The 23,080-nt window shown below is 42.1% G+C and overlaps 1 protein-coding gene across 2 annotated transcripts in view; it reads right to left on the reverse strand.

The window, feature by feature from the left end:
- The window catches only part of LRRC2 (leucine rich repeat containing 2), a 440,208-nt gene that overhangs the window by 303,145 nt on the left and 113,983 nt on the right, over positions 1-23,080 (reverse strand). For both annotated transcript variants that reach the window (XM_088470067.1, XM_088470066.1), the window contains one exon: positions 16,596-16,797. In XM_088470067.1, coding sequence (XP_088326193.1) covers positions 16,596-16,797 — 202 coding nt within the window. The remainder of the gene's footprint in view (positions 1-16,595; positions 16,798-23,080) is intronic.

Below are 23,080 nucleotides of genomic sequence, written 5' to 3' on the forward strand. Positions count from 1 at the left end.
TTATATTAGGAAGCATATATTTTTGTTCTATAATGTTTCTATTGAGTAATGTACACCCATTTTACTTCCACCTCTACATTCCAGCACCCATAGATGCCTTACACTTTCTTCTTAATCAATATAACTACTAATCATTGTACAGACTTACACACACCTGCCAAAAATAAATTATTCTTCATACAGTAATGTATTACTGGGAAAACAATGCGTTCTGCTTTCTAGACAAGCATTAGAAACATACAGTACTAACATATAAATAATTAGAGGAATCAATATGATTATGTTGTGTAGAATGCAGTGTTAACACTTCTAAACCCTTCAGGATCCTACCTTTTAATTCAGCATTTATTATACTATATATCATAAGACACATACCGTCTTCCATGCCTGCTAGCATATTCAATAGAGTGATAATGATGCTGCTTTTTATTCAATTTCCAGTTATTTTTCTTTTAGTGAATAATGAAGTCAGATCTTAAGTAAAACTCTCCTTGATCATTCTGACACTCCTGACCTGGGGTTAGTTGTAGATATGGCATTTACACTTTCACAGTCCTTGAGCTCTGTGTCATGGATCTGTGAATGTGTTGTCTAAAATAAATCCCAGGGCAGTCACAAACCTTTGTTTACAGAATAACCAGCCTAGCAGACGTTGCAGTGATCTGTACATTTTGGCAGTGCCACCTGAACAAGAAAGCAAAAAACACAAGCATATTGTCTGTTTTCATTCTTAATTGATTTCAAACAATGGGCAAAATTTACTAAGTGGCGGGTTCTAAACCCCGGCGGTTTGGTGGTGATTTGGCGGCGGTTTTGCTATACGCAGATTTACTAAGGCCAAAACCCCTGCAGAGCCACCATCAAAACAAATTTTAGAATAGAACAGAACAGGGCTGTCATTTAGAAACCACCGCCAAACCGCCACTAAACCCCGGGGTTTAGAACCCACCATCATACCGCTACCAAACTGCCGGGGTTTAGAACCCGACGCTTAGTAAATTTTGACATTTATTTAGTTCTCTGTGAAATGTGGCCACGATATTGTTGTACCACAACATCGTAAATTTTCCAGCAATTTTTCAATATTCTACTACTGTGGGGTAGAATAAACAATAAGGGAAAATTGGCCATATTGGTGATCGCAAAGGTGCCCCTTCCAACCATTCTGATTGGACTTCTGGCCCATCGACCACAAATTAAATCTGCAAATCTCTACAAATTGAGGCCTCAAAGAATTAAAAACACATTCAGCTACTCAGCAAACGTTACTCTTTATCACTTGGGGACTAAATCTACTGGAAAAACTGAAGTCTAACCACACGATTTTGAATTGGAACCACGTACGTTTGGTTAGTATAAAATCCGCAAATTTGAATAGCGCATGCTAAGGGCTTGTTCAGATGCATGCTGATCATAATGACTGTCACTGATTAAATCACAGTATATTCTTCAATGTTTGTACATGTGTTAGTTGATCTATTAGATGATTTGCTGGGAATATTTAAAAAAAAAAATGTTTTTATTTTCATTCATATGTGAAAAGGATGAGTATACTTGCTGTATTATGAAGGCTGTCTTGATTTTAGCACTTCTATTGGGCAAATAACCTGCCTCAATATAAGTATACAGTGTCTCAGTATACAAATGTGGGATGTAAACCTGGCACATACTGTATGCTACTGTTGAAGAGCAGGGTGCATATTGCGATGACTATGATTTAGCAGATGGGCCTAATTATGAGGTTTTTCATGCAGATTTTTAGAGCCTCATTTTTGAAGGAGTTGTTTTTAGAAAAATAAAATTGGCAAGCCAACTAGGCACTGATTCAGAGCCGGACGCTCTGACCAGAGTGCTCGCTCTGAATCAGGGCCCACCTCCATAAATATGGAGCGTCCTCCTGGACGCTCGTATAGCTGTGGGTCACCACCCACAGCGTGCAGGGTGATGGTCGCGATGGTCTTGACCATCGCGACCATCGCCACTGTGAGCAGAAGCCTGCGGTTGAGTTTCTCAACCGCAAGGCCAGGAGTGATTTTGGCTCTATCAGAGCCAAAATCACTCCCACTGACATCACTAGTGATGTCAGTGGGGCCGGCTTCTGACGGTAGGCGTTCCCTTGGGAATGCCCCCGTCTGGGAGGCACGCCCCCGGCACGCCCACCAAAGGGGGCGTGCTGTCAATCAACATCGACAGCACGCCCCCTTTGATCAGACACGAGCGAAGGAAAGTCCTTCGCTCGACGCGTCTCGCGCATGCGCACGACGGAGCTCCCCCCGTCGTGCGCATACGCAGTGCAGACCATCGACCCACTTGCGAGCGGACAGCCGCTCGTGAGTGGGTCTGAATCAGGCCCCTAGTCACCAGTTCAGGACACTATCCAGCTGGTTGACCCCTGACTTCCCAGTGTTTAGCTACTGTAGTATATTTATCAATGGTACAGCTGATGCTCTCTCAGAACACTTGCCACACATTCCAACAGATTATATTGCTCTCCAAGCTGAGTCTCTCATGGAATCCAGTCGTTGTGGGCAGTCCACATGTCTGTGTCCAACTAGTCCTTCTCCAGCCTGCTTGCTACCTCTTACAGAGCCTCTGGATTCATCCTCAGCTCTCTCTCTAGCTGAGCAAAGGTGTTGTCACACCAATTTTCAATCCTGTATGGTAGAATCCTAAAATGCCAGCAATGCATAGGTTGTCTATTAGCTCCACTTAGCTTGATTCCATCACAACATATATATGATGTTTAAGAAAATGTTAATGTCCCTGATAACTTTTTTCATTGAGTGATTTGAGACACTGGTGACAACCAAATTAGTTGCAGGGAATGTATCACATTTCTTTGATTACTGCTCTGCTGGATCTTGTAGTCAATGTTCTGTAAAGCTACAGTATTTGTCAAAAAAATTTCGACACCCCCATTTTTACAGCTTTTATTGACATTTGCACAGTTTAAGGTCTCAATGTACTATAAAATTGAAGCATAGAATAAATAAATAATTGGAGAAAAAAATATCATGGAATTGTTGGAGAAACCTCTGACCCAATGTGCATTTTGTGCATACCGCGCGTTCTTCCTCCCCGATCCTCCACAGGATTAAAGCGTGCCCATAATTGTCTTGTCTGTCACTGAGCTTTACAGACGTGGTCAGCTACCGCTCACCACTGTGTCACCACTGCTTGTGGAACTACAAGTCCCACTGCCACTTACCATATGTAAAACCCAGACACCGCACGCTACTTCTGTTAACCAGCTAGTTTCTGGATCTGTATCATAAAGCATGTTACTTTCTGCCATTTTTTGGTCTGTCATTTGCAACAGTATTTTTAATCAAAAGTTATAATTTCTTGCAGTTGTATTTTTGCTTGTTCTGTGCTGTAACTGCCAAGTACCATTCTTTCCTTACTCCCACATCACTGATTATGCAACTTCCGACTGCATGTTACTGCCATAGATTGCTCATCCTTCCTACTGTAGCCTGTGTAGTGCTCCCTAAAGGGCTGCCTTGCCTGGTACTTCAAGGGCAGGATGAGACATCCATGGAATTATTCAGGCAGGGGGTATCCTGTTAGTCCACTGATCATTTTATCCTAGTAAGTTCTATTTTCCATGCAATGCTTATTCACGCATTGTAACCTATTTAGTGTACCCAACATGGCTGCCTCATCTGGTGCTCTGTGTAGAATGAAAAATGCATTATTCTGATGTACGTACTAGAATTGCAACAATTATTTTATCTCTCCCAGTACGTGTCATCAGTTCCAGGCATTGCCTATTGTAATCCTATATATTGCATCTAAAATGGCCTAAATTGGCTGTCTCACTTTGCAGGATGTATAATCCTGTAACAGATGACCCATAATGGCTGCCAAATCTGCTGTAGTACCCTTCTGTCCAGTTCATCCTAAACCAGCTCTATGTGGTTTACAGTAAGTCTGGAGACTGTGCTGACCATTCTGTGATTTGAAGCCTAATATCGTGTTTTGGAGGGTAATTTAAGAAAGAGCCTGGAAATACATTTTGGGTCATTTTCCTTTTTTAGAATGAACCCTTGACCAACTAGGCATAGCCAAGAAGGTATTGTATGATGCTGATGCAAAATGCTGTTATGGCGCTTTTGGTTCAGGGTGGCAGACACTTTGTGCAAGTCACCGACTCAGATGCAGCAAAAGAAGCCCAGAACATTATGCTTCCTTCTCAATGTTTGACAGTTGATGCCACAGGAGTTTGCTCCAGACATGTTTAAAAGGGCAGTGCATGTAATAGCAAAACATGAGGTTTAACTTTTAGATTTAAACACTCCAGGAAACAGCTGCAACTTAGTGAATAAACCCAATATAGTGAGGAAACATCCTTTTGCATACGTGATGGCATAAGTAAACCCTGTATTACAAACCAAATTTAAAATTTTGATTCATCGGTCCATAAAATCTTTTCTAGTCTCCAGTAATTCACCGGCAGTGCTTCATGGCCCAGACAAGTTACTTTTTCATTGCTGCAGAAGCTGTAAGTTCTTAACCCATTCAGTGTACAGTATATTACTATTTATATTATTGTATTTGTGCAGAATTGTATGTTATTTGAATCAGGGATGAGCGTGTTCAGATTTCTGAAATCCGAACCCCCCCGAGCCTCCCCGATCTGAGCCGAATCCAAGTCAGGTTCGAGTTGTCCTGCCTGACTCGGATCTGAAACCGAGGCAAAACGTCATCATCCTGCTGTTGGATTCTAGCAGGTTTTGGATTCTATAAAAGGTCCCCGCGTCGGTGCCATTTTTCACTCCGGCTGTGGCCTTGAAGAAGGAGGGTGGGAGTTGTGCTGCTGCTGTCATCCATAGGGGCTGTGTCCACTCCAAAGTCCATAGGGGCTAGCTGGGCTGTGTTGTGCAGCCTGTTGTCCATAGGGGTTGTGTCCATGCCAAAGTGCACAGGGGCTGGTTGGGCTGTGTTGTGCAGTCTGTTGTCCATAGGGGCTGTGTCCACTCCAAAGTCCATAGGGCTGGCTGGGCTGTGTTGTGCTGCTGTTGTCCATAGGGGCTGTGTCCACTCCAAAGTCCATAGGGGCTGGCTGGGCTGTGTTGTGCAGTGTCCCATAAAGGCTGTATTCCTAAAGGGGTGCTGTAATGTTGTCCAGGGGGTGCTCTGTCCATCAGGGGTGCTCACCCCAAATGTAAAAAAAAATATTTTTCTGTTTGTTTGCGCTGTAGCTCCTGTGTCATAAGTAAAGGGCCGGCTGGCTCATCTGTTGAAGGGTGGTGTAACCCTAAAGTGCACTCCAAAAAAAAAAAAATTCTGTGTTTGTGACTTGTGTGTGCTGTAGCCAAGCATGTGCCTGTGTCATAAGTAAAGGGCCGGCTGTCTCGTCTGTTGAAGGGTGGTGTAATCTCCAAAGTGCGCTCCACAAAAAATAAAAATATATTTTTCTGTGTTTGTGACTTGTGTGTGCTGTAGCCGCACGTGCATCAACAAAGTAGAACCAAGCATGCGCCTGTGTCATAAGTCAAGGGCCGGCTGGCTCGTCTGTTGAAGGGTGGAGTAACCCCCAAAGTGCTGGAGAAAAAATCTGTTTCTGTGCTCCTTAGCTGCACGTATATCAATATCACATAAATGGAGGACAAAAATTTGTCTGATAAAAATAAAATAGGGAAAGATCAAGAACCACTTCCTCCAAGTGCTGAAGCTGCTGCCACTAGTCATGACATAGGGGGTCATTCAGACCCACTCACGAGCGGCAGTACGCTCGCAAGTGGGTCGATGGTCCCCACTGCGCATGTGCATGACGGAGGGAGCTCCGTCGTGCACATGCGCGAGACCCGGTGAGCGAAGGACTTTCCATCGCTCCGGATCTCGCACCAAAGGGGGCGTGCTGTCGATGTTGATTGACAGCACGCCCCCTTTGGTGGGCGTGCCGGGGGCGTGCCTGCCAGATGGAGGCGTTCCCATGGGAACGCCTACCGTCTGAAGCCGGCCCCACTGACATCACTAGTGATGTCAGTGGGAGTGATTTTGGCTCTGATAGAGCCAAAATCACTCCTGGCCTTGCGGCTGGGAAACCCGACCGCAGGGTTTCCCTCGCAGGTCCGATGGTCGCGATGGTCAAGACCATATTTTTGCACGCTCATATATGCTGTGGGTGGTGACCCACAGCTATACAAGCGTCCAGGAGGACGCTCCATATTAATGGAGGAGGGCCCTGATTCAGAGCGAGCGCTCTAGTCAGAGCGTCCGCCTCTGAATCAGGGCCATAGACAATAAAATGGCATCAACATCGTCTGCCAAGGCCCATGCCCAATGTCATAGTAGAGGGCATATAAAATCCCAAGTGACAAAGTTCAGGAAAATGACATTAAAAAATTTATTTAAATCATCTGAGGAGAAACGTAAACTTGCCAATATGCCATTTATGACACGGAGTGGCAAGGAACGGCTAAGGTCTTTCCCTATGTTCATGACTAGTGTTTCAGCTTCACATGACGATGGAAGCCCTCCTCCCGCTGGTAAAATGAAACGAGTTAAGCTGGCAAAAGCACAGCAAAGAACTGTGCATTCTAATTCTAAGAAGATATCACAAATCCCCAAGGAGAGTCCAAGTGTGGCGACGGATGCGATGACTGACCTTCCCAACACTGGACAGGAAGAGGTGGCTCCTTCCACCATTTGCACGCCCTCTGCAAGTGCTGGAAGGAGCACCCACAGTCCTCTTGCTGATATTAAATTGAAGATGTCACTGTTGAAGTTCAACAGGATTGAGAAATTGGTGTAACTGGCGCTGAGAAGGAAGTTGACGAGGGGGATTCTGATGATGAGGTGGTTTGTTTAAATCAGGCATTTGTTGTCCATGGGATGACATTTGTTGTCCATGGGATGAAAAATCCCATCACGGTCATGCCTGAGTAGAAGACCAAACACTCCACCTCTTTGGTCTGGAAATATTTCTATCCAAATCTGGACAAAAACTATCTTGCCATATGTACCAGATGTAAAGGTGGAATAAGTAAGGGTAGGGACATTACCCACCTAGGAACATCCTCCCTTATACGTCACCTGCAGCGCATTCATAAAAAGTTACAATCCAGTTCAGAAACTGTGGCTTAGACCGTAAGCAGTACAGGGACACCTTTGTCCTGTTGTAACCAAGAGCCTGCAAACCACACCATCAATTCCCTCCCTGTCAATTTCCTCCTCAGTCAGGATCGGAAGTAGTCCTGTAGGCCATGTCACTGGCATGACTGACTCTCCTATCCTGCATTGCTATGTCTACTGCTGCCACTGCTACTGGAAGTCATTCATCATCCCAGAGAGGAAGTAGGAACACCACTGCTTATTTTACTAAGCAATTGATCCTCCAATAGTCCTTAGGATTGGAAATAATCCTGCAGGCCATGTCACTGGCATGACTGACTCTCCTATCTGGGATTCCTTGGGAAGATCCTACATTGATACGCCTACTACTGCCGCTGCTGCTGTTGCTGCTGGGAGTCATTCGTCATCCGAGAGAGGCAGTAGGAACACAGCTACTTCTTTTACTAAGCAATTGACCCTCCAACAGTCCTTAGTGAGGAGGATGAAGTACGACAGCAGTCATCCTGTTGCAAAGCAGATAACTGAGGCCTTAACAGCTATGTTGGTGTTAGATGTGCATCCGGTATCTGCCATTAGTGCAGTGGGATTTAGACAATTGATGGAGGTAGTGTGTCCCCGGTACCAAATACCATCTAGATTCCACTTCACTAGGCAGGTGATACCGAGAATGTACAGAGACGTCAGAAAAAGTGTCCTCGGTGTCTTAAAAAATGTGGTTGTACCCAATGTCCACTTAACCACGGACATGTGGACAAGTGGAACAGGGCAGACTAAGGACTATATGACTGTGACAGCCCACTGGGTAGATGTATCGCCTTACGCAGCAACAACAACAGCATCACCAGTAGCAGCATCACAGAAACACCAGCTTGTTCCAAGGCAGGCTACACTGTATATCACCGGTTTCAGCAAGAGGCACACCGCCGACAACCTCTTAGAGAAACTGAGGGAAATCATCGCCCAATGGCTTACCCGACTTAGACTCTCCAGGGGATTTGTGATATCTGACAATGCCACCAATATTTTGCGGGTATTACATCTGGGCAAATCCAGCACCTCCCATGTTTCCTCACACAATAAATCTGGTGGTGCAGAATTTTCTTAAAAATGACAAGGGCGTGCAGGAGACTCTTTGGGTGGCCCAAAAAATTTCTAGCCACTTTTGCCATTCAGTGACTGCATGCCGAAGACTGGAGCACCAGCAAACAGTCTTGAACCTGCCCTGCCATCACCTGAAGCACCTGTGATGTGGTGGAACTCAACCCTCTATATGCTTCAGAGGATGGAGGAGCAGAAAAAGGCCATTCAAGCCTATACATCCACCTATGACATAGGCAAAGGAAGGGGTATGCAGCTGACTCAAATGCAGTGGAGAATGATTTCCATATTGTGCAAGGTTCTCCAGCCCTTCGAATTTGCCACACGTGAAGTCAGTTCAGACACTACCAGCTTGAGTCAGGTCATTCCCCTCATCAAGCTTTTGCAGAAGCAGGTGGAGAAAGTGAAGGATGAGCTAATTTGGAGCGATTCCACTTGGTATGTGGGACTTGTGGGTGAAGCTCTTCATTCACTTTGCCAGGATTTGAGGGTGGTCAATCTGTTGAAATCAGACCACTACATTAGGCCACCGTGCTCAATCCTAGGTTTAAAGCCTATGTGGTGTCTATCTTTCTGGCAGACACAAGCCTGCAGAGGTGCAAAGACCTGCTGGTGAAAACACTGTCAGCTGAAGCGGAACATGACACGTTAACAACTTCTTCTTCATTTTCTCCTGCAACTCAGGCTGCCAGGAAACAACTTAGGTATCCTAAGCAACCCGCTGGCTGTAATGCAGGACAGACAGGAACAAGTTTGGACATCTGGTCTGGACTGAAGGACCTGCCAACAATTTCTGACATGTCTACTGTCACTGCATATGATACTGTCACCATTGACAGAATGGTGGAGGATTACATCGGTGACAGCATAAAAGTAGGCATGTCAGACAGTCCGTACCTGTACTGGCAGGAGACAGAGGCAATTTGGAGGACCCTGTACAAACTGGCTATATTTTACCTAAGAGTGTTTAGTGCAGCAGGGAATCTTGTCAGCAAAAGGTGTAGGAGGTTGCTTCCACAAAATGTGGAGAAGATGATGTTCATCAAAATTAATTATCAACTCTTCCAGAAAGACCAGTCTCCAGAAAGTACAGAGGGAACTGTGGTGGTGGATTCCAGCGGGGACAAATTAATACTCTGTGAGGATGAGGACAACACTGAAGAGGGTGAGGAATCAGTGGATGAGGAGGATGAGGACGACATCTTGCTTCTGTAGAGCCAGTTTTTGCAGGGACAGATTAGTTGCCAGCTGTTATTATGGGGGCCCAAACGAACCAATTATGTCAGCCACAGTCGAGTGGCAGACCCTGGCGGTGAAATGATTGGTTTGTTAAAGTGTGCGTGTCCTGTTTATGCAACATAAGGCTGGATGGGAGGGCCCAAGGACAATTCCATCTTGCATCTCTTTTTTTACTTTGCAGTATATACTCTTTGGAGCCTAGTTTTTCAAACTACCTTCCTGTCTGCCACTGCTGTGCCACTCCTAGATGGGCCACGTGTTTGTGCTGCCCACTTGTGTCGCTTAGCATAGTCATCCTGCTACCTCGGTGCAACCTTTTTTCATAAAAACAATATTGTGAAGTGTTCCAAATACACTGGAAATGAGTGGAAATTAATGTAATTGATGTTAATAATAGCGTAAGAACAAAAAAAAAACAAATTCTGTGATTTTAGCTGTTTTTATGCTTTTTTCCAAAAAATAACAGATCCAAAACACAAAACCCAGAACCCAAAACATGGAAGGGTGGTTTTGGCAAAACCAATCCAGATCCAAAACACAAAGCAAGATCCAGATCCAAAACCAAAACACAAAACACGAAAAGTGACCGGTGTACACCCCTAATTTGAATGGTGATTGTTCACTTTTGTCATTCACGGCATAGTCCTTACACTTTGGAATAGTCAATCTTTTGCCAGGGAATTAACAGTCGATTTCGATTAATTTTGTGCTCCTGATCATGAATATGCCACCCTTATATTTCAATTGGCTCTAGATTTTGAGATATGCATATGTCTTTAATATTTATGAAAAATTAAATTAAACAATGTTAAAAATAGTTAAAAATATATTTTTTCTATTCTGATTAAATTTGATTAGGAAAATGTTATAAAAAGACACAGGATAATTACATACATAAGTGTTAGGAAGCTATGTAAACTGTTTTTTGTAGGATTTTCTTTTGTATTCTTGTTGCGGAAACACAGAAGAGCAAAAACATCTGCACACATCAGAAGATACAAAGAGAACCTCCTATATGTTTGTTTGTTGAGGAGTGCTGCCGAATGACACAAGGTATAATAGTTGCAAGATTTACAAAGGGGAGAAAAGGAATGTGCCTATCATACGGCGCACAAAAATATTTATTAAGAATTATCATTCTTTATTAGGTATGCATTAAAATGGCCCATTAAGGGACACAACCAGCGAAATAGAGGTTAAAATAAATATTAGATAGGTAGTGTGGCAAGAATTGAAAATTGTGAAATAAAATAATGGAATATCCACACTGTGTAACCTCCTCCTTATTGTTCAAGTAAACCTGTTTATGAAAATCTAAGTTGTATTGTCGTTCTCATTACTTATAATTGAAGTAGCAACATATAATTATATATGATAGTTTCTTGTTCCATACGACCACTCCTTATAGGGTGCTAAATTAGTAACCACAAGGTTTTAACAGTAAATGAATTCATATTAATTATCACTGATATATTTGCATAATGTAGCTTATTGTTTTCACATTTATGTTCACACTGAAGTAGTTGTGTTATTACATTCTAATAGGGTCTTTTTCTTTATGTAATAAGATTTGGTATTATCATATGTGTATCTTATAGGTATTGCTTCCCTTGTGTGATCACATGCTGCATAGAATTATTTTGCATATCTAGGGCATTGTGGGATTAAGTCCAATATATCAGGAGCACCACCTAGATCAGCTATATGGATACTTACAGTGGTTAATTCACATTTAAAGGACACTGGTGTTATAATACAGTCTTTTGTGATTGGTAATTCAAATAATCATAACACGTTACATTTCTGCTTTATTCTGTCTCTCGGTGCCGAGTAATTTTGGGTCGACCCAGAGATATACTGTATATGTGGAAGAAAATCTTCAGAAATAGGAAAGAAAAGATCATTTGCTGGACAAAATTGACGCAAAGAGTTATTACCTCTATGTTTCTTGTTTATGGTATTTTTTTCTAGTTTAGACTACTTGTTTAAAGGTTTTTCTATGCTGACAATTAGGTAGCACCTGGTTAAAATCTAAATTTTTTGTATATATTCAACAGTGATCTAATAATATATTGTAGTGTGTGATTATATTATTAAGTGGTGTGGTTGAATATACTGTAAGTGATAAATTAATAATAATGTGAAATGAATCTATATACTAAATATAAATAAAAAACCATGAAGATAGAAAGTTGGATACCAAAAAATTGTGTATGAGGATATTTATATTATCCATTGCATAAAATAAGGAAAATAGTGTAACTATAGTGATCAGTCATATCATTTTGTGTAACGTGTTGATAGTAAAAAATAGTGATATAATTCAATTACCTAAAAAAATTAATAAATAAATAAAATAAAATCCAATGTGACAATAACATATATTACACACTTAGTGAATAACATTATTTCTGTGAATACCCAAATATAAATGGGAATTGTCTCCCGTATCCAAAATGGATAATGGAATATTCCATATTTTGGAATAATTGCATACCATAATGAAATATCTTGGGAATAGGACCCAAATATACACACAGAATGCATTTATGTGTTATATACACCTTATATATAATTTTATACAATATATTCAATAATTTTGTGGCTCAAACAAAGTTTGTGTACAGAAATTAAATTCATTTATGTTTCATATACACCTTATACGCACAGCCTGAAAGTAATTTTATACAATATTTTTAATAATTTGTGCCTTAGACAGAGTTTGTGTACATTGAACCATCAAAAATCAAAGGTTTCATTAGCTCAGTCATGCCAAAAAAATCTGTGTTTCGAAATATTTGGATATGGGAGGCTTAACCTGTATATGGTGATTCATATTTGTGTGATTGATTCTATGATGTTGTTAATTCTATATTGTTCCACTACATGTTATTCAGTCATCTCATGGTCTATTCAATATGGATCCAAAAAAAAGGATCCATATATCATATAATTTTCCACTAAATACTACTCAATCCTCATATTCGTATATATATTCATATATTCAATATAGAGCCAAGTCGAATATCCAATTAGTACAATCATCAGAATTTATCTGATTATTATATCCATTCTTCTTAGTTGTAATTTCCTCCTGGAGTGATATTATAAAGGATTATGTTCATGTTGATATAATATCCTTGTCTATTTTAGGAATTCAATGATTATTAATCATTGTCTTAGTCCAAAAAATTACCATATTGTCAATGTTATTCTTATGCAGTTCTTCTCAGAGAGATCTTTACTTCATAGATAGAATAAGGTATTAACGTTCTAGAATTCAGATGGAATATTAAATTTAGAAACCATATTGATTGCTGGTTTCAGTTCCCCTCCAGATAAATAATCTTTATGGGGTTCTGATATCAATATATGTAGTATACTCTGTCTAAAAGTCTTGTAAAATGATGCATAACTGTTATTCTCATTGAGACCTTTAAGATGTAGGCTGTCCATCAGAAAAATCATCTTGGTTTCCACCCTCAAAAATTCTTCATCTAGATTTTCCATTGTGCAGTAATACACATTTTAAGCTCCTTTTAGAACTATCCAAAGAGAGCCACCAGTCTTCTGCTCGATATTCTGGTAAGCCCATCATCTGGAGAAGTTCCAGAATATTGTTGCAATACACAAGATTGTTATCTTGGCTAAAGAATGGCAGTATGGCTTGCTCTCTATTTCGATACAACGTTATAGTAATATCCGGCTCAAGACAGTGCTTTTCTTGAAGTCTGGATGCTAAAAGCTCAGCTCCTTTTTTTCGATAAATTCAAGTCACGATTTAAATTGTTTAGTTCCTTTTGAGAAAATTTGTATGGAGTAGAGGAACATTCTTCAAACTCACTTTCATCTGTGTTGTCACTTGCACTGGATGAAATTAACATTTCCACATCATCACATTCAAATTCGCACAAAGAACTGAATGATGGTACAGGTAAATCTTCGCTATGTGGTAGCAGTTGTTTTGCAGAATTCATACTTGGGTATTCCCATTTGCATTTCGATTCATACCCTTTTGGCTCACACCACATCATAGGTATGTCGAAAATAAGTCCATTTTGATCACCTTTTTGATCACCTTTAGTCCAATTGTGGAGTGATTCCATGCAGGTTTTACAAAATTTGTAAGGCACCCAAATCTTGTCTTGTTGGCTTATGTAATGTCCAAAATAAGCCTGATATGCCTGTTTTATGAATACAGTTATATTTTCTCTTTCTTTTGCAACACTATATTTGCCACAAATATAACAAAAAACATCAGGGTTGTTAGGACACCATCTCTGAGAAGAACTCATTTTCATGGCAAAAACATTTTGTTTCACACATTCAGTGCTAAGTCCCAACAAAAGCTGAGGATGTACTGAACAAAACAAGCCCAACCGGCTCGAAATTGGTTGTGGTGGGACAGAGAGAGGGCCGAACAAAGGAACTGGAGGAGTGCTAACTGCGTCCTCTCCATTGCTCCTCTCTGTATGCTGGGAGGAGGCATGGCTGTGGTCTGAGGATGTCCCAGCAGGCTCAGCAGTGCACTGCCACGCCGCCTCACAGCGTTAGTGAGAAGATTTGAATGTGTTATATGACTCAATCTTGGCTATCAGCTAAGTTATCACAAAAAAAAACAAATTCTTGTTATTGTTGAAAGAGGGTAGTTGTTAAAAAAGCAAAACTAAGTCGATTCTGTTAAGTAAAGCAGGCCTAGACTAGTAAGGTTCTTCAAATGGAGAACATAATTGAATTTTATAATTTTTTATTAATTTGAAAACTGGAGCCAGTTCAGCTATAGCGAAGATGTAATGCGAAAATAGGACCCCCGCGTACTCTCAAACAGATCTTTAATCCTTGGCAAGAAAAAATATATATATTTTTGTTCCCCAGTGTTATCGGTGAAGCCTCATGTCATTTGTATGCTGATACTTAATTCTTGCATACCCCATATTATATTTGACTATTTGGACATATATCTTCCTATTTTGTTAAAAATTTTGCCAGATTATTGTGCCTACCAATAACATTAAGTTATTTTACTGTGTACAGCCCTAACCTCTCTGCTACAGTCTGGGAACGGAAAGCCTGTGGGGTCTTTATCAGAAAAAAATAAGGCTCAAGGGAGCTGCTGTCTCTGCTGTAAGGTACCATCTATAGCTACCTAATCTGAGTACCACACATGTAACTCAAATTCAGGCTCTTAACTTCAAGAATGCTAAATTACTAATGCTGATTAAACTCTGAAGTATATTTACTACAATATGAGTTTTAGAAGTGGAGTTGTTACCCATAGCAACCAACCAGATTTTACTTAACATTTATCTAGCACCTTCTGGAAGATAATAGTTAGAATCAGATTGGTTGCTTTGGGCAACAACTCCACTTCTACAAACCTGCATTTTAGTAAATATACCCCATAGACTGGGATGAAGTTTTTCTTTTACATATACGGTACATGATCATAAATGCAAGTATAAAATAATAAAATTAAAACATGACATATTTAAGTTAAAAAACATAAAATAAAAAGATTTTAAAATATATAACTCATAAGGGCTAAAATATTAATTTGACAGTTACAAGAACTGCACAATGGAATTCTGATTAGCTGAAATAGAAAAAAAAACATCTTAATGAGCACAAGAGCAATTACAACCAAATTCTTTAGTTATATTAGTAATAAAAACACAATACTGTGGGTTGCCAAAGATATGAAAATGCTGAATTGTTCACAAACTTTCAAAGGCATAATTATTATTAAGTATGTTGTTTTTTATTTTATTTAACTTTTTTGTTAATAAAGGAACAAACTAATGCCGAAAAATGCTGTGGACACCATACTAAAAGTATTGCTGTAGCTGACAGAAATCTTGGATCAGAAAAGCTAATAGAGAATTAATATGAATGAAACACCTGCACCAGATGACTTACATCTATGTGTCCTCAGAGATTTTAGCTCAGCTATTGCCAAACCATTATTGCTTGTTCCTAAAGACTCTCTAAAAATTGGGATGTTATTAATGAATTTGGAACAAAGCAAATATAGTCACTATGTACGAAAGAGGATTGAATTATCTGGAAGAAAGTGTAGACCAGCACATTTAACAACTATATTTGGAAAGCTATTTGATGGACTGCTATGGGACCACATTTAAAATATTTTCTAGAGAATAATATCATAGCAATAGCCAGCAATGTTTAATGAAAGACTTTGCCAAACAAGTCTACTTGCATTTTATGAAGAAGTAATTAGGGCATTGAACAAATAGTTAGTTACTTTGGTATATTTAGTTCTTTCTAAATAGTTTGAGACTGCTCTTAATGTATAAGTTAAAAAAAATTAGTCTGAAAAATATAATATAAAACTGTATAACAAACTGGGTAAAGGATCACATCCCAAAGAGTAGCTATTTATAGCTCATAATCTGAGTTAGTGAAAATTATAAGTAAAGTAGACCTAATGTAGACCTGTGTTCTGTCTTGGAACCAATGCTGTTTAATATAATAATAATAATAATAATAATAATAATAATAATAATAATAATAATAATAATAATAATAATTTTATTTTTGCCTTCTGTTGTTTACTACTGTCACAGAATAGTATGAGATAACTGAAGATTTAATGTGGACCCAGTATGCAGAGAAATACAGTATACAGTTTAGTGTAAGTGAGCATTTACTTGTAGAATTGTTGACTTGTATGTAGTGTTTGTTTCTAGGAAGAGGCAGTTAAAAGATCAGGAAACAGACAGAGGGCCTGATTTAGAGATGTATGCTATCCCGGTGGTTTACATACATTACCAATTGTTTGGTGTCTGTGCATTCACGGGACCTGTTATGCGCATGTGCATACTGTACTCCAGTCACCTCCGTAGAGATGCCCTTCCTTAGTATGCTCCTGGCGCTCAGCTCTTTCCTGGTCCCGGCAGCTTCGACCCTTTAACATGATGTCATGATGCCACATGTAAAGGGGGCAGGACCAGCACAGGGTGGAATATCGCCCTGCTAAGGCCCTGCAATATGGGAATATAAATGCTGCCAAATGTATACAGTCAATAAAAGACATTTTCAAAACAGGAATTTCATAAACTCATGAATAATTTGTTGTTATGCAAAAACATATTTGAAAAAACTAACTTTAAATAATGGACATATTACTCATGCTGCAGAATGAAATCAGTGTGACTTACCTCCCAATGCTCCCCATAAAGGTTCAAAATAAATTTGTTTGTTTCTGTTTTAATACATGGACTCTGCTTGGCAATAGAAGAATTTCTCTGATATGTATCCAAGGTTTTAAGCTCAGTGTCTATAAAACCATTCTTTAAGTACACAGATTGAGGTATTCCCTTATTTCTGCATTCCAACATAAAGCTCCATTCATGTTTTATCCTGCAAAGATAGAAACATTTATACCATGTTATGTTGTCCTCATACACTATTGCTGTAGTCACGCCAACCAGCCCCTCTTGGTGCGCCAGGTCCAGTGCGACTCTGCTTGCGTTGAGCAGCTTTTTCACCTGATAATGCATCTTAGTCGCAATGCAACGCAACTAAGGGACACACCAAGACTGGAATAGAAACTGCACTGATTCATTTGATATGAGACACTTGTATATCTGTGTGCCACTGATTCTTGATGTGTATACGAAGTGTTACGATGCAGCTGCTGCGTTTTTTTCCCACACCAAATTTAGTTGTGGTTTACAGACTCAGTCGCACACAGATATACAAGGGTCACATAAGACATTTTTGGGCGATAAAGATGCTTTGTGCAAGCAGAGTCACACAGGACATGGTGGCTCACTCACACCAATCGTCTCGCGCAGCATGGCGTATTGAGGCTGTGTTGAGGTAATATCTGTACTTGCTTCTTATGTGGAAACTCATCTTCACTTAATACTTTGGGGGAAATGCGTTTCCCCAACCACCACCTCCGTCACCACCCACAAATGGCACTTTCTGTCAATCACTCTGTAATGGGTCTGTGTAGTCACTGCAATGACAGTCCCGATTGCAATGGCTAGTTCGCGCATGCGCACTGCGATGCATATGCATGCACAGTTCGCAACAATCGGTCGATTGTGTGCATATTAGCAACTGCGTTCCTTGCTGAATCAGGTCCTTAATTCGCTAATTGTGTACTAAGGGCAGGGCCTGCTCTTTGGGTGTTCAACCAGTGTGTTCAAACAGGGGTGCCACCCCAGAGAGGGTGCACTCCTCCCCAACATCCTGATTTCAGTGGGACAGCACATGTCTCACTGTTCCGGTCAGGTTGGGAGGTTGGGAAGCTGTGCGGTGGTGCCGGAGTCTGAAAGGATGCTGCGCACATGCACGTGGCATCCATTCAGTTCCGGGAGAGGGCTCAGGAAAGCCCAGCTAGTGATGAAGTGCTGGGCCCCGCCCAGCCTGATGTTACATGGGAGGCGTGCCATGTGGGCACACCCCCAAATAATGCCATTAGGGGGCATGGGCAGGGCTGCCATCAGAAATCGTGGGGCCCGGTACTGACAAAAAAAGCCGGGGCCCCCGGGGGATGGTGCAGAGGTGGGTGGAGCTATGGGAGGAGCTACACAGGGGGGGTTGGATGTCAATTGTGCATAACCCACAAAAAATTCTCAAAGTTTGGGGTGGGGCAGGCAGGATGGGCATGGGGGGCACAGGGCTGGAAAGGCTGGACTAGGGGTACACAAGGCAGGGAAGGCTGGACCTTAATTGGGGGGCACAGGGCAGGGAAAGCTGGCTGGACAAGGGGGGAAGGGGAGGGAAGGCTAGGTAAACTAGGGGGGGAGTCACAGGGCAGGGAAGACTGGACTGGGGAGGGGGACAGGGCAAGGAAGGCTTGCTGCACTAGGTGGAGGGGCACAGGGCAGGGACTCCTACCTTGTTTCTTCAGCGGGCCTGGGAGACAGCAGTGCAGAATATATGAATCGACAGCCAGGGAGACACAGCACCGCTGGCGGTATTTGAAGTATGACGCTGCCCATGAGCAAATCACAGCTCGTGGACCAGCAGCCAATCAGGAGCGGCTGCAATGGCTGCTCCTGATTGGCTGCCAGTCCGCAAGCTGTAATGTCTTGTGGCCGGCACCATATTTCAAATACCGCTGGCGGCGCTGTGTCTCCCCGGCTGTCAATTCAAATACTCTACACTGCTGTTATCTGGGCCCCCGCTCTTTCCGAGCCCGGCAGTCCCCCCCTGACGGCGGCCCTGGGCGTGGGCTATGACAATTAGGCCACATCCCCTTTTTCAGTACGCCGCGTGCAACTAGAGGACGCGACCATCACACGGGCGGCACAGGGCGCCGCTACCCCTGGAGCCGGCCCTGACTAAGGAACATGATTCCGAGATGTGTGCTAAACCGACGGTAAGAGTAAAAATATTATGGTAGTAGGACTGTGCATGCCAGGATGTGTACTGCACAGTATCTTTATGCCACATTGACAAACTGTGGAGTTTGGGGGTGCAGCAGGGGAATTCCTGGCCAGAGTTATTGGAAATGGGTGTGTGTCACAACCATTTTTGGGAGGGAGTGGACAGATTTCCTGGCAGGAACCGAACAGGCTAAGTAAATCTCAATTTACGCAGCCTGGCCATCGATGGTCGCGATGGTGATCCGAGGCAGCATCTACGGACGCTCTACTCAAATCACAGATGCAGCAAGGGGGATGCATCCTGCTGCATCTGCAGTTGACGGCATTGCACAGTCGCTTCCTTGCGTCTGTGCAATACATCCATCTCAGGTCCTAAGTAGCTAATAGTTTACAGTACTTAAGATTAGTATTTTTATCACAAATTAATTGATATAAAGAAGTAGATTAAGCATAACGATGTGTGGCAAGAGTCACTCGTATAGAACCTCTGTCTTCTGCCTTTTTACCCAGATTACGTACTTTTTTCCGAATTTTGCATCTTTAATTGCTAATAGTGGGCCTGATTCATTCCGGATCGCTATTGCGATTGCAGCTGCGATTACGCATGGAGGTCTGCTGTGAAAATATGCTAATGAATGCATAGAGACGCACACTACCACTATCTCACATCCGTAATATCTTGCAGTCCTGCGTATACATGGATAACATCAGCCCCTCATGCAGAATTAAAGTGTCTACTCAGAAATTGCAAACCTCGTCGTGCACAGTGAGTACTCAAGCTGTGTATGCCGTTGCAGTGGCTAATTGATGCACGTCCATGCACCTGAAGGCCTAATTCTGACCCTTTCGCTAGGCTGCGGTCGCACATATACTGCCAATGTTTGCAATCTGCGTATGCATATAAGATGCAGAGCGCTTGTGCAAACCAGTCTATGCGATCGCGAAGCATTTGCCCCCTGTACACAGATGCCCCGCTAGAATGAGTGACAGGACGTGCCGTTTGTGGGTGGTGACAGGGGGTGGTCGATGGAAACGGGGGTGTGGTGGTGCGAATGCAGGCATGTCTGTGCATCTGAACGCCGTTTCAGGGGCGTGCATAATTAATATGCAGCATCAGCAGACACCTGGCTGATTTACACACAGCAACACTCGCAGTGCTTGTGGGAGGGTATGGTCCTGCGTATGGGTCTGATGTTACACAATGTTACCAATTGTTTAAGACACTTCCTGGAGATGATGTGTGTTACTAAGTGAAAGTGGGTATCTTGTGTCAGGCTGGTGGGCATCTAAATATATACCGAGATCGCACGGCAAGACATAATGTCAAGATAGCTAATGTCTTGCTAGCGATCACTGGATTTGCATACTTTGACTGCTGACGGCTGCTTGCGAACGCATCCTAGCAAACGGGTCTGATACAGAGTTTTTCTAAACTCTCACCCTATTACATTTGTCCCTTTGCCATTAACCACCTAGTAGAACTAAATGAATCCCAGTGGTTTAGCTTGTCAAATGTAATATAAATGTAATATAAAATGTAATATAAAATATAAGAACAAAACATTTAGCAACATTTACAACTATAGGCCAAATGAAATTATCCTCGAAGTGAGGATCAGCCTTAGGGCCTGATTCAGAGCTGAAAGCTCTGACCAGAGCGCTCGCTCTGAATCAGGGCCCTCCTACCTGTTTTTGGAGCTGCCTCATGGACGCTCGTATAGCTGTGGGTTACCACCCACAGCTATAGCGAGCGTCCATGTTGATGGTCGCGATGGTCAAAGACCATCGCGACCGTCGGGCTTGCAACAAGACCCTGCGATAGGGTCTCGCTTCCGCAAGCCCAGGAGTGATTTTGGCTCTATCAGAGCCAAAATAACTCCCACTGACATCATTACTGATGTCAGTGGGGCCGGACTCAGACGGTAGGCGTTCCCATGGGAACGCCTCCGTCTGGCAGCCACGCACCTGGCACACCCACCAAAGGGGGCGTGCTGTCACTCACCATCGACAGCACACCCCCTTTGGTGCGAGACCCCGAGCGACGTGTTTCTCATCGCTCGCTGGGTCTTGCGCATGCGCACGACGGAGCTCCCTCTGTCGTGCGCATGCGCATTCACCAAACATCGACCCGCTTGCGAGCGAACTTCCCTCGCGAGCGGGTCTGAATGACCCCCTTAATGCTGAGTCTGTGGTAATTCAATTGCAGCCCCTGATAAACCAGCAGGATGCTCCTGAGGCTCGAACAGGCTTTTGCCAATATTGCAGCTACACTGAATGCGCTAACTCATAGCACTGTCTACTTATCCAAGAATCTATGAGTTAAAGCGCATGAGCCACAGATTTACAGTAGATTTACCCCACAAAGAAAATGGCTTGTAATTGAGCAGCTCTGGGCTTAGAAGTCTGAGGCTACAACCCTTTTCCTCGTGTGGTAAGATAACAAGGCTAGTTCAATCCAGCCCTATAAGTCTGTTCCAACTGTTGGTATTTTTTATTTTTTGAAAAAGCAGCTACTTAAAGTACACTTTTTTTTAACAAATACACATATCACTGAATGCATAGTGAGTGGATTTCCATGAGTTTGGTTAACATATTGTTGTGGGACCATGAAATCTGCAAAAATTTGATGAACTATAAAATAAATCAGAACTTTTTTGTTTATAATTTAGTACTGAACTTTTTCTCCACTATAGTCCGTATGACATTCCTAAATATATATGTATGTTGCATGGGCTCTAAATATTAAGCATATTTAGAAGTAACCCAGAAAACATATTGAAATACTAAACCTTTATAACTTTACAACTATTATAGTATGTTTTATTCATATTCCAATAAAATGTTACGACATGTAACTATAAAGATATGTTTGCAAAGCTGTCTCACTTGTCAAAGAAAATTATAAGTTCAAATGTAAGAAAAAGTATTAGTTAGTAATGTTAAGTAGTGGCTTTTACTTTGATGCGTGAAATAGTTGATAGAACTGTATATTTATTATAATGGTTTATCTCAATGAATTACAGTATTCATTCTAAAGGAGTTAACAGTCTGTCAAATCATAAACATATGGTATGTTAATGCAAAGTGCATGAACATCATTCACCATTTGAATGTATTTATATATATTCTCTATGTATGAAATAAAGTACCCATTCATCTGTGACAAAAGGGAGCGAGCAGAGACTATTTTAGTGGAGCAAGTCACAGAAAAAAATCTTGCACCAAGTGCTGTATAAGAGCAGCTCAGGATGCTGAAACAGGAAGAAAGCATCTGAAACTAAGGCAAAACACAGAAAAAACTGTTGTGCTGTGTGAGTGACTGACTGCTGATGCAAGGCTGAAGGTCATCCTCTGATTGGCTGTCTGAGATAGTAAGAGCCAATCAGAAATAGCAATTTGACCTGTTGCTTTGCATCATCCTAAAGAGGGGAGGCAGTCAGGCACTGAGCAGGGTCACATCTGAGGCAGACAAAGTAATAGACAGCCTCCAACTAACCTGTGAAGATGCCCTAATGCGGACACAGTAGACAGGAAGGAGCCAGGGAAGGCAAGGCTATCAGGAATTTAAAACAAACAACTATCGCAACACCTTCAAATTATTTCCATTCAATGGTGGCAAATATCGGACCACAACCATCAAATGGTAAAAACACTACCATCGGAAGAAAAACATTGATGGTTAGTTACCACTGGATTCCAATGTCCATCCCTACGCTGAACCTGCAGGCGGACTCTGGCCACCTCTCCTCCACCATGAAGTGCTCCCTCTCCAGCAAGATGTCCCCATTCAGCCACATGCCCTCAGTTAACAGGATAAACCTCCCATGGAAGTCAGAACTGTTCTCGGACAGGGGCACCATGGCGAGGCAGCTCAACAGGAATCCTAAGAAGTTCAGGGTACATTGTGCAAAGAGTACATTGCTCACTGCCATGTTCAGCAGCTGGGGAGAGGTGCGCATGGAGGCTGTGGAAATATGCACAGATACACCTGCTCTAGGACATGCTACTGATAATGCATACATTAGCTGCAATACAAATCTCTCATCTATGATCCTCCTGCCCTTCCCAGCACATACCAGTGGCAATCCCCAGTCAGCAGCAGTGGTGGTTGTGATGACACTGTTGAGATGCAGGGAGCAGGAGTGAGATGCGGGGGGTTGTGGTGAGATGCAGGGCAAAGTGGTGACATGGCGTAGTTTATTATGAGATGCAGGGGGCTATGGCAAGATGAAATTACTTCTGCGTGAAGCTGGCACAAGTCGCTATTATATGTTATGAGGGCACAGTTGTGCCCATATATT

Source organism: Taudactylus pleione, unplaced genomic scaffold (assembly GCF_031769625.1).
Source record: "Taudactylus pleione unplaced genomic scaffold, aTauple2 ptg000095l, whole genome shotgun sequence".
NCBI classification, from domain to species: Eukaryota; Metazoa; Chordata; class Amphibia; order Anura; family Myobatrachidae; genus Taudactylus; species Taudactylus pleione.